Source organism: Penicillium expansum (genome assembly GCF_000769745.1).
Source record: "Penicillium expansum strain MD-8 chromosome Unknown contig277, whole genome shotgun sequence".
In the NCBI taxonomy this organism is placed as follows: Eukaryota; Fungi; Ascomycota; class Eurotiomycetes; order Eurotiales; family Aspergillaceae; genus Penicillium; species Penicillium expansum.
The window spans coordinates 232,064-244,136 of record NW_015971414.1 but is presented as its reverse complement, the minus strand read 5'-3'; the positions used below and the strand labels follow the sequence as shown (position 1 = coordinate 244,136).

Sequence of the window (12,073 nt, the reverse complement as noted above, 5' to 3'; positions counted from 1 at the left end):
AGGTAGAAGACTTAGGTCTAGATACAGCTTATATATAAAAAAAAAATTAGTATTTTATCAACNAAGACTTAGGTCTAGATACAGCTTATATATAAAAAAAAAATTAGTATTTTATCAACATAGTTATTATACTAATATATTAAGGATATATATCTATTAACTAGAATTTCTAAATATTTCTTAGTCCTAATTATGATAATAGAGGAGAATTGTATATATAAACTAAAATATAGGTAAAAGACGGTTATTTATTTAGGTGATTCAGCCACTTTATAAACGCTAAGACCATGGTTTTATACAATTTCGAGCCTAGGGGGGGGGCCCGACGAGCCCCCCCCTTCGAGCCGGGGTCTGGGTCGAGCTTGAAAAGTTCGACCCCTAGCTCGTTGCGGGTCGGGTTTCGAGCCCGGACCTTGGGCCCAAAGTTGGGCTTTGCGGAAGTCTAATAATTATAAGAGAGTAAATAATCTAAATTTATAATAAGTAATTTATAATTATATAAAATAAGGATTATTAGTAAAAAATGTATTTTATATAGATCTAATAGATTATAAACTAAATATAGACTTATTATATATTATAAACTAATTAACTATAAGTATTTTTATTTATAAGTATATCTATAAATATATCTATAGGTATATCTATAAGAATATACCTAAATACCTATCTTAAATTATAATTAAAGGATTTAAAATTCCTAGAATAATAATATAAGTCTTTAAGTAATATAATTAATAGAATTTAATAATATAAGCTTATAAAATAAGAATTATACTAATTATCTTTTACATTTTTAATTTTTGCTTTTCTTATTAAAACTTTAATCTACCTATAAGAAATATACTAGAGTAAGAGATAAAGTAGAATCTATAAGTAATATTTTACTTATAAAAAATACTAGGTATATACTATTAACTTAAATATATATCTTTAAGCTATTATAGTATAAATTAATAAGTTAATAAAAATACTATATAATATAATATATTTTAATTAAAATTTTATTCTAAGTTATATTATATATATACTAGTTTCTTATATATATAGATATTTTAGTAAAATTTATAGATATTATAGATTAAAACTACTATTTTATATAGAGTTAGTAAAATAGGTATAAATAATAGTTATTTATCATATAAAGTTAGTGAGTTATATATCTATTTTAGGTAACTTTATATAATAGTAGGTATTGTAGGTATACCCGCTGTGGGTATGCCTATAGGCCTTAGGCGTTATAGATAGGTACTCGAAAATCTAAATAGCCTAAGGCCCACTGTGGATAGGCCTTAGGTACCTCCTAGGTGCCTATGGACGGGCGATGTCGCAGTCTAATCGGGTCTATATAAGGGACAATTGCTCTTCGATCTTTCCTCCCCTTCTCCTTTCTTTTCCTATACTTAGTATTCTCGTTGAAATATACTCTTTTAATTGAAGAACTGGCTGGTCATACCCAACCCTTCGACCCAGTACTGGGTCTGGGGCCCCAAATTGGGTTACAAACTAAGCAAACACGCTAATTATGTGTATAATTCTGCTGACTTAGCTGGGTTATGACTGCCAAGACCCCCTTTTATGTAGAAACTGTGTCGAACTGGGCCTATACTGGGTTTTCTGGGGCCTCAGTCACTGGGTCTGGGTTGGGTTCTGGGTCGAGATCTTCGACTCAAAATGGGGTTTGGGGAAGACTATCCAAGATCATAGACCACCCGGAGGGTTACTGCCAGGTCTACTAGCAATCATTACATATAGCTATTATAAAGGAACTTTGTTTTAACTAACGTCACTGGGCGTTATAGCTGGTGCATTTTTGTTCTATATACCTAGATGTTGTTGTTATAATAGCAATACAATAAAGCTCCGATATATAAAAAACATGGTATCTCCCTAAAGCTCAATACTCCAAGAAAGTGACTCCGTCACCACCCCTTCATAAAACAAGCCCTACTTATATGACATGACTATTGACATAGCAGATTAAAGAATAGAGTGACACGTTCGTAATCAATATCCGACCCAGGGGGGCCAGATTTCGGGACTCCTCTGGCCGGGGCAGCAATAGCTTCCACGTCAACCCTCGTCATGCCAGGGTGCAGATGGATATCATATGAAAGTGTAGTTGCATCGCCAGATGAATGAAGACGCTCCATACCCATGAGTGTCACAATTTTTACCTGTCGCTGGGAAGTACTAGCCGCTAAACGAGGCCTGACCGTCAGTACATTATGTGACGGAGGAAGATGAACTATGATATTCTGTTGCGAAACAAGCGACGAAGGTGGGATATCTAGGCAGAAGTCCGGTTGCAACGACAAAGAGGCATGTGTAAGAATCCGAACATTACGAATCAAAGCTATCCCCGGATCTGGCTCGTAGTTAGCTGGAAGCCCCGTAAATTTTAGTGGGAGTCAAACCTTGGCCCGATCGCCTCAGAAGCGAATCTATGGGCAAGGAGCCGAAATGCGGCTGGTAGGGAGCACGGGCTGCTAGGAAGTTAGCAAAGGCCGGGAGCTAAGTGATACTTTCGGTAGCCGACAAAATGCCCACTAACCCATCTTGCCTCCTAAGCGCAACATACCTGAACTTGAGGATGAATGCAAAGGGACACCCGAAGAGACACCCGAAGACGTATTAGGGGGATTCTGTGAAGCCGACATAGCCAGGGTGGTTGCGTTTGTCATGGAGCCCAGTAAGCCTTGCGCACCAATGGAACTGTTTTGATGTTGCTCTGAGCCAGATGGTGTGGCTGTGGTGCTTGACCTGGGACTGGCAAGTTGCCCCCCAAGAGAACATCCTCGAGGAGATCTACTGATTTCTTGTCTTGCTAATCCAGCCCCGGGGATATCTTGTGCATGGCCTTGGGATCCGTTCTTCGACGTGACATTTGACGGGTGTCCATTGTGTTTAGGTAGTGTATCGGAGCTCTGCCCAGGCATTCTCAAGGTTAACCTCTGCGCCACCGAGGGTACAGCAGTGCCCACTTTTAATTTGATGCGAGGCATATCAAGGGTTCCATCTACCTCAAGGGGATTTGGAACAAGCTTTTTAGCTTCCGCAACCCGGCGGTGGAAGTGATCCTGGGCCTCCAATGTCAGAATGCCGAAGGGGACAGATGACAAGAGCGTCGCGGTATAGGCTTACCTCTAAAACTCCCGCAAGAATAGAGATGTCACTGTCGTCTTCGTTATATTCTCTGGCATTCCGCCATACATAGCTGACCTCCTCTTCAAAGGACTGCCATGTAGGATATGCGGTGGTTTTGGATGAATTCTTCCTACTGTCGGTACCGCGAACTCTCTTTTGGATGCTCCGTAAGGACACGGGATGTTGAATGATCTCATAATAATCCCGGTACAGATTCCGGTCTGGTTTCCCAATGAACGGGTAAGCAACCTCCTGGCCCCTAGGTTGGGTCATCAGCCTCAAGCAAAGGATCGGGATCAATGGTACCTACTCAGAGTCCTTGAGCCGGGTCAACTCGGACATAATCTTGTCCTGTGCAGTCTGAATACTATCACCTTCAAAATCGGCCTCGGACTCGGCCTGTGACTCCGGGGATTGATCTGCTTTCTCTGGTGGCTCTGAGTCCAGATGCGACGATGCACGATTGGACTCTTTGGAATTCATGAAATCATTGTTCTATCACACGCACGGCAGCTTGAATTAGCGATTGAAACGTGTGAGCTGATCTATATGCGCAAAGAAACGATATAGGGTAGTGAATGAATATTTGAATAGTGTATGTCAAACTGCCATAGTCACGATGTCGCGATTGTCCTCCATTCCAGTGTCAAGTGCTAGTCGATATGTATGAATGCAATAAACTGATACGTACGGAAAACTTTTGGCGTTTCGTTCTACGAAACTTCATATCTGGGGAAGCTGCAGCAGCTGCCCGTCGTTTTGAGGTCATCTCGGATTACTTCTGATAACGTCCCGAATCGCGAGTCAAGTCACACATTGAAGATAGTTATCTGTAACTGAAGATCACAAGGGGACTGGCAATACAGATTTGATAAACAGAGGGTCAAATTGATTGAAAGAATTACAAGTAATGATAAGAGTATGGCAAAGGGAGATATCCATATAGACATTCCTCGGACGTGTTGCAGACGCGTCTACGGAGTCCTCCCGCCTTAGGTAAGACTGGTGGGTCTATAGGCAGGTATAGTACAGAGTACGTATCGGTACACCTAAATACGTATCGAAAGAACGTGTTTATACGAGGTAATTTATGGATAAGGTATCAATTGATTATATAACATAATACACATCCATCCATGGATGCATAACTTGAATATCACATGATCGACCAGCAGCGATTGGATTGACACCTGAGGCGCTCAATGGTTGTTTCCCCCACTATTTTCCCAAGTCCCGCAAAACAAGTCCGGTGATTGTTGTTTCTACAACTCACACCTACTCTTTTCTCTATCGCATCGCACACCCTTATTCTCACCTGATCACCCATCCCTGATACATTGATTTCTCAACATCAGACCACCTTACAGAACCATAGGGCCCCTATAAGAACCCTGTGAGCGTACGTTTTAGTTGCCGCTACATGCGATAGTCATTTAGCCACATTGTGAGCCACATCCTTGGGTTACTTATTTACTGACCTTTCTACTTGAAATCATGGAATAGACTGATATTGACAGTCTATATAGCTGAGAGATCTTCTCATCTCACCATCCCAATGGACATCGACCCAGCTAGGCGCAACAAGAAGCCCCGTCTCCTCTTGGAGACGGAGCGCGAGAAGCTTGATGAATTTGTGGATTCCATTCACTACTCGGCAAGGTCAGGACCCAATGCCATTGCGATAGACTCTCCATTGACTCCATATAGATATAACGATGACAAATTCGAATACCGCCATGTGCAGCTCCCAAAGAACATGCTCAAAAAAATCCCCACAGACTACTTCGACAGCTCTAAGGGGACTCTGAAATTGCTTTGGGAGGAGGAATGGCGAGCTCTGGGTATTACACAAGTATGTTGAACATAATTCGAGGATGTGCATCGGTTCTAACAATGTACGTGCAGAGCTTGGGGTGGGAGCATTACGAGGTGCATGAACCCGAACCTCATATTTTATTGTTCAAGTCGGTTATCTTCGAACTGCTCCCTTGGCTGTGTCACTAACCGTTTTGTAGGCGCCCTCTTAACTACCAACCCCCTCTGCAACAATAAGTTAGTCATTGATTGGCGGCATTGTGCTTGGAAATATGAGCAGTTGAGAAGACATCGCTTTATGTTCCTTTATGTTCGTTCATGGCAGGCACCCGCGTTCAAAATATTGCTCATTAGCGTCCACAAAAGCTTCATACTTGAAGTTCTGGAATGAGACCAAGTTTCATTTTCTCCTTGCCCGCCATTTCATTGACACGCTAGACCAGATGCTCTCTCTCTATTATGCGCTACGGAAGACCGGCATCTGTCTTGTCACGGACGCCTGAACTGTGCTAGTGTGATCATCAAATTGCGTCTTTAGCCAGTCATCATCTACTGGACAGTGGCGAGGCTGCTACTGTCACTTCCCGAACTTGATGTGGGTGTCTTGAAATGTTATCCCCAGTCAGGTTACCTAGCATTGAAGAATACTGTAGGTGAGACATGAACCTTCTCTGCTTGGTCCCTCTACTCGATGTCGGGGGAGGGGAAAACAAACAGACCAAGTATTTGCAAAGGGGCAGACAGATAGATGCATACCTGGACCATCCACTTGATATCCCTGGTCATTTGGTTTCCAGCTTTAGTTGCCTCCCTGGATATTTTGCTAGTGGTTAGTACACTACTAAATCAAGTAACTTCCTCTCTTATCAATTCTCACGCTGCCTGTAACTTTTGCTGTTCAGTCGCATGTCTTTTTTTTGGGTCACGCATCTAATTTATCACACTGGAAGAACATGGTATATTGTACTGGGCTAACCATGCCTCATATCCATGGCTGTTTTTGCATAAATCTAGAAGTAGTCTCAAATTCATATTGATTCCTTAAGTCACCGCGGAAGATATGCATGTACATAGTATTCACAGAGGGCAAGATGGAGGGGGTTTGAGCTCAACACACATTCCGTGGACCTGAAAAGGAGACTAATATGCTTTGAGCCTTGAGATGAAAACTCTTGAAAATTCCGGGTATATGTGATCAATTTCCCAATGCTTTCTGTCTCCTCATGTTTAGATCCTTGAGCGTCATTTCCACTGTTCGCCACTCACGCCTGGCTGGATCATACTCGCCTCTCACCTCAAATCGACAAAATCCATTAGGCCCCTTCAACCCAACTGGGCCCGTGATAAAGAAAGCTCCGCGGCGAGCAGGCCCCGGTGTCTGGGCCTGTTCATGGTTCAATCGTAATTTGAATGCCTGTGATGCCAAGTGCAGATCCGAACCCGGGCCGAGGTCTGGCAATGGCAACCGCTGTAACAAAGATATAAGGGAAGATGGGTGGTAGTTGGAATTCTCGGTATTAGGCGGCATGTTTTCCTTGAGCCCGTCGGTCAGGGGTGGTTGTAGCTTAGATTGATCTTTTCGGCCAATCCAGTTCCCTCTCTCGCCACTAGGCGCGGCAGAAGAATCATTCAAGAAATCGAATACATCTAGTGGCTCCCCTGTAGGTTTCCTGAAACGATCCAGTTGCCTTAGTAATAGTACCAGATACGCATCTCTGATTGCTAGAGCAACATGAACTGGTTTCATGAAGGTCTGTAACCTGTCACCTATCTCAGGGTCCATCGGCTTTGTGGCCCATGATATACTGTCGTGTTTAATTTCCACCCTGTCTACTGTCAGTACAAGAACCAAACCCTTGGAGCTCAGGAGTACATACCCTGATCGAACGTATCCAGGGGGGGCACGATTTGGAAACTGATGAACAAGCCAGAATCCTGTGAGGGAAAGAGGCTCCCCGAGTATCTGTGACATCTGCCTCCCCGCATTATCTAGAACGATTGTGGCGAGTTCATCTAAACTTGTAAGCGAATGATCATGAGCGGGGATTCGCTCCATTTCTCACCTCTAAGCTTCTGAAGCTTCTTCCGATCCTTCGATAATTTCACAAATTCTTGCCACTCTGGATCCGATGCAGTGTATAGCTCGCCTTGTTGCAACCGAGACCAGGCAAGCGGTATAAATAGCGCCCCCTCATTTTTGACTTCTTTCCCGGTGATTTCTCTGCTTCCTAAGGGGGTTTGACGTGGGGCTGTCTCCTCGGAGTTCGTCACAGGAGGTGGATCGGCATCGTCGCTATCGTCGTCAAATCGCACTAGCACGAATGTGCTCCAAAGGTGGAATGCGGTGCCGTACAGAAGACATTTTGATATTAACGACCTGAGGGATTCCGTGTCAGTCTAACCAAAGAGACCTTTGGTTGGCTTTAATGTGGCCTCTTACCTAATCCAAGGACGCCTAAATCTCACATGTCGCACATTTTCTGGGGGGGAGAAGTTGGAACGAGCGTGTGTAGGACTGAAGAGAGACGAGCGTGCGTGAGGACTTCGAAGCAGATACCTGAGCCGGAGCATTGGGAAAAGCCAATCCCTGCAATGATTCTCACTATAGTATCATCTCAATTTGAAAAGAAAGGAAGGGACAGAATCCTTGAAGCCTGATATGTACGAGGATCTGTGTTGCGAGTTTGTCAATGGCGAAGGGCTCGGCTCCTCGGTGGATTATGTAACATGAGTGTTGCAGCACCTGGGGCTTTTACCCATACACATACGGAGTACATACTACATAGTTACATCTCCGTGGATAGGTACCTCTGATGACCTCTAATGATCCCTAGGAGTGAATAGTATTACTACTAGAACAAATTCATGGGCTAGGATTCTATAACATGGATATCACGTGTATAGGTATAAATATTTGATTGAGCAGTCAACATACATACTAGACCACGTGATAGCTTAGTGATATCTTATCGGATGCCCCCATCGTCCGTAGCCAAATGGTATTCTGTCCTTGACTCCTCGCCATTGTACCCAACAAATCTCCAGATACTCTCAGAGGAGAATCTTGATGTTGGGATCACTACATCTGCCAAAATAGTATCGTCTTACCCTCCGACACTCCCGATTCTAGCAATATGCGCTGGGTGTCCACCTTCTTTGCCCTGGCATTAACAGGTGCATTGCAAGCAAATGCACTGGATGCTACAATCTTCACGTTCTCTCCCAAGACTGCAACCTCTCTAGCGGCTAGCCACCAACAACAAACAATATCAGAAGATGAGGCCCGGCTTGTCTTGGAGCTTCGCATGAAGTCCTCTGTAGCATCAGTCCTCGGAACGGTGGATGCGGACACCGTGAACCACTTGAATCAGTTTGCTCAAGATGATCTCAGTCTCTTTGGGGGAGTCACTGGGGGGATTGCTCTCAAGAAAAGTATCTTTATTCTGGAAGGGATCGACCAGGAAGTTGGTAAGTGGAAGCAAACTCACACATGACTGGAAACTCTAGCTAATATCCCTGTAGCCCTAGTCATGCAAAAAGCCCAACCAAACCATCTTCATATTCCTCAAATTTCTTCGCCCTTTGTCGGATTTGATCTCCTGGAATCATTTACCGAAAGCAGCCCCACTGCGAAAGGGGATCGCGGACAAATCTGTACATACTTCAACGATGCTAGCAGGGCTGCATCATCGACATCCCAGGTAGCCAAGCCGACTTTAATGACCTTCATGTTCCCTCGCTAATCTTCCAATCATACCAGACTCCCAAGGAATGCCTGTCTAGGGACCCCATGTTTGCTGATGGGTCTGATTTGCTTTCCCGTGACTCCCTTATACTAGTTGATTCGGTGGAATCCTGGATAAGCAAGGATCACAAGGATTCGGCTTTGACGTTGTCCTTTAAGGTATCAAGTTTCCCCTACCTAACTAGTGAATGATTTCTAATTCCACGTCACCAATTGCAGAATCCGTCTGGGGATTCTCTTCTTAGAACCAAGCTTCTAGAGAGATTGCTTCTTCACCTAGCTCAAGTATCGTTGAATAGCAACCGGGAAATCACGACTGTCATTCTACCCTCCGGTTTCAAACCAGAAAGACTCAGCCGCCGAGGCGCGAAGCAATCATCGGCACCAGTCACCCAGCAGAATGCCTTCCGGAGATCGACGCAGAATTCTGCGCTGCAGTCAACCTTAGCGCCTGTCTGTCATGCTTCAAACTCATCGTGTGCTGAATCTACCAATGACTGCTCCGGGCACGGTTCCTGCTATCTGAAATATGGCTCGGGTGCCGAGGGGACCACAGGAAATTGCTATGCATGCCAATGCAAACAAAGTGTTGTTCAAAATAGCGATGGCACTACCAAGACAGTTCAGTGGGGTGGATCGGCTTGCCAGAAAAAAGACATCAGCTCACCTTTCTTCCTTGTTGCAGGTGTTAGTCTGCTTGCCATCGTTCTCGTTGGTAGTGCGATTGGAATGCTTTTCAGTATGGGCTCACAGGAGCTACCCAGTGTCATCAGCGCCGGCGTAGGGGGTCCGAAATCCCAGATCTGAGCATATGGAAAGCTGTGTAGGTGTTGGGGTGTGGTTTTGTTTTAGTTTTGTTTTTCTTGCCGGCTTTTCAGGGGGCCAGGGCTTCATGTTCTTTTCCTCATTTACCCCTCGATCTATAAGCAAAATTTACTCTGCTTTGTTTCTGATTACCCTTTCCCTACACTGCATCAAGGGGGAAATTCCGGTTGACTACGGCAGTACATACATGTAGTGGTGCAAACTATTTTAGGGGAAACAACTATATCAAACGAATATATTGTATAGCATGTACAAATGATAATTCTCTGTACGTGCTCTGGTGTTGTGCACTGGTGCTGTGCACTAGGAGATATATAAACAGATATCCAACCAATGCGCAACCCACCCAACCCGCTAAAATAGACCAAGAATCAGGGGGGAAAGAGTCGTTGTCAGCAGCACCACAGGGCAAAGTTCCTTGTAGTATGAAGTAAGGTAGGAGTGAGACAATTCGTAAACTTCCAGCCGAAAGAGAATAAAAAAAGGTCTCCATGATACACATGCGCCCCCAGTCCAAGTTGCACAAAAACTGATAAATTACACATGTCAACTCATAAACAAGGAAAATAAAACTGCAGCCAACATCCCAGATGTGGCTTTGGCATAATAATAGATTTGCAGATTAGTCAAATCGCGAAGGGGTATGAAAAGGATAGCAGTCAGAGATCTATCATGTGGTACCAGCTTCGACTTGACGAGGTGTGCGTCCTTCCGAAGGCAACGGATCCACAGGCGAAGTCCCAACTGCAGGTGGTGGTCTTCTTGATAAGGGAGAATGGAAAGAAAATTGGCGGAGCCGAGTGGGAATCAATCGAGACCAAGTAGATTGAGTCGAAGAATTAGAGACATGGACTGAGTCCCGGGGCTGATCTCGCCCACTCTGCATATGATGTTCCCGGGCTGGAGACATGCCTCTTTCCCCTGGAGATGTCGATTGAGATATTCGGGGAGGTAAGCCCATCTGGACCCGGAATCCATTTGCCCTGCCACTATTCCAAGCAACTCGAGGAGGTCTGAGGATTGCATCTGGGCGGGTCGAGGCTGTACGGTGACCCTGGCGATCTGTAGCATGCTGTGCGTCGGTCTGTGCACGGGGTTTGGGGACATAGTAATCGGCCTTGCATAGAGGGCAACATGCCCTTCTGCTAGTCAGCCAGGGGTCGACACACGAGGCATGGAAAGCATGTCCACATGCAAGTCCCCGGATATCATCATCGTCCTCAATGATATCTAGGCAAATAGCGCAAGAATCGCCAGGGTTGGGCAAAAGATCAGTAGGAACAGCATTACGAATGTAGGCATCATCATCATGGTCCTCAAGACCAATGTTCATGCTTTCATTGGCCAAAGAATGCTGCCATTTCTCCTTCTGGGTAATTGCACCGGTGGATTGCTGAGTAGAAGGCATCCCAGATACTGCAGGGCCCTTCTCCAAAACCGGCACCAGAGGCCCATCCTGCAGCTCTTGAATGGGGGTTTGTGATGTGTCAGTGGAATCCACCCGTCCGTGGCCCTTGGTGGATGGTGACATTGCCGCTGTGTGAACCCCAACGGCTGTTGTCACCATGCCACCATCATCTTTTAGGCTCTGTGGTCTGCTATTCGGAGCCGTGATACCTCCTTCCGTTGAAAGACCCTGGTTGGCGCGAGTTGATCTCCACACTTTGTACTTGACAAGTGGAAACCGCCCGTTGACTTCATCCATCGTCATTAGCCTTTTCTCCCTTCTCCTGCGATGAGGTCGTGGCATGGTGACCAAGTCAATGGGCTCTCCTACTTCCTCACTGCGGAGCTGACGGTTTCGTTGGCTATATCGAAAGCAGTATTTGACTCCAACAATGATCCTGCGATGACCGTCAGATGTCATCCCTGAAACACTGGAAGGCCCGTTGGCCTGGACAGAGGGGTTATGAAGCGACATACCATAGATTTGTGAATACAACACCGAATCCGAGAGCGACGAAGAACAGTAAAGGTGAGCTTGTAGCATTATTTGAACCCGAACCCTCTCCGCTACTAGCAGTTGTGGTGGCAGCACTGCTAGAGGCTGATGTTGGTGTTGAAGACATTCCGACTAAAAGACGATATGAAAATGACCACACTGATTCCACTCGGAAGGCGGCCACTTGATTATTGTTGGAGTCTCAGTTGCCCTAATGTCGATCCTTCATGCCTTGAGTTGTGTGTACAGGGCAACCCTGTATGTAAATATCGGGCTAGACTCCAGCGGATCAAGTCTAAGGCGACGAGAAGGTGGATAGGAATGATCCAAGGGTATGTATCCCATGGGACGGACTGATTATTTGAATATTAAACCTGATGGCCTGTGATGGGTGATTGACCGTAAGCAGAACACACAGAACTTCCTGCGAAGAGAAGGTGAATGCCGAGAGTCCTCATATCATTATCAGTAGCGAGATCAGAAGACGCCTAGGTGAGGTGAAGAGAGATAGGATAGAAGGATAGAGAGAGAAGAAAGATAGAGAGATAGAGAGAAAGTGGATCAGGCCCTCTTTTGATTTAAGGATGCATGCGGGATCG

At 45.1% G+C, this 12,073-nt stretch overlaps 5 protein-coding genes across 5 annotated transcripts; 2 read left to right on the top strand and 3 right to left on the bottom strand.

Moving 5' to 3' along the window:
• Positions 1-1,964: 1,964 nt before the first annotated feature.
• PEX2_084650 (bromodomain-containing protein) lies at positions 1,965-3,916 on the bottom strand (the record flags this gene model as incomplete). The annotated part of the gene is made up of 6 exons (XM_016745735.1): positions 1,965-2,368; positions 2,418-2,486; positions 2,555-3,080; positions 3,145-3,406; positions 3,458-3,642; positions 3,839-3,916. The coding sequence occupies 6 exons, from the start codon at positions 3,914-3,916 to the stop codon at positions 1,965-1,967; spliced, it is 1,524 nt and encodes a 507-aa protein (XP_016595467.1).
• A 786-nt stretch (positions 3,917-4,702) lies between these two features.
• PEX2_084640 (cyclin-dependent protein kinase regulatory subunit CKS1) lies at positions 4,703-5,199 on the top strand (the record flags this gene model as incomplete). Its single annotated transcript, XM_016745734.1, has 3 exons — positions 4,703-4,999; positions 5,053-5,111; positions 5,163-5,199. 3 exons carry the CDS (start codon positions 4,703-4,705, stop codon positions 5,197-5,199), a joined length of 393 nt encoding a protein of 130 aa, XP_016595466.1.
• Positions 5,200-6,157: 958 nt separating this feature from the next.
• Positions 6,158-7,439, bottom strand: PEX2_084630 (uncharacterized protein; the record flags this gene model as incomplete). The annotated part of the gene is made up of 4 exons (XM_016745733.1): positions 6,158-6,788; positions 6,840-6,975; positions 7,026-7,339; positions 7,429-7,439. The coding sequence occupies 4 exons, from the start codon at positions 7,437-7,439 to the stop codon at positions 6,158-6,160; spliced, it is 1,092 nt and encodes a 363-aa protein (XP_016595465.1).
• Positions 7,440-8,096: 657 nt separating this feature from the next.
• On the top strand, positions 8,097-8,705 carry PEX2_084620 (uncharacterized protein; the record flags this gene model as incomplete). Its single annotated transcript, XM_016745732.1, has 2 exons — positions 8,097-8,430; positions 8,485-8,705. The coding sequence occupies 2 exons, from the start codon at positions 8,097-8,099 to the stop codon at positions 8,703-8,705; spliced, it is 555 nt and encodes a 184-aa protein (XP_016595464.1).
• Positions 8,706-10,339: 1,634 nt separating this feature from the next.
• On the bottom strand, positions 10,340-11,601 carry PEX2_084610 (Zinc finger, RING/FYVE/PHD-type; the record flags this gene model as incomplete). The annotated part of the gene is made up of 3 exons (XM_016745731.1): positions 10,340-10,586; positions 10,702-11,376; positions 11,456-11,601. 3 exons carry the CDS (start codon positions 11,599-11,601, stop codon positions 10,340-10,342), a joined length of 1,068 nt encoding a protein of 355 aa, XP_016595463.1.
• Between the last annotated feature and the right edge of the window lie 472 nt (positions 11,602-12,073).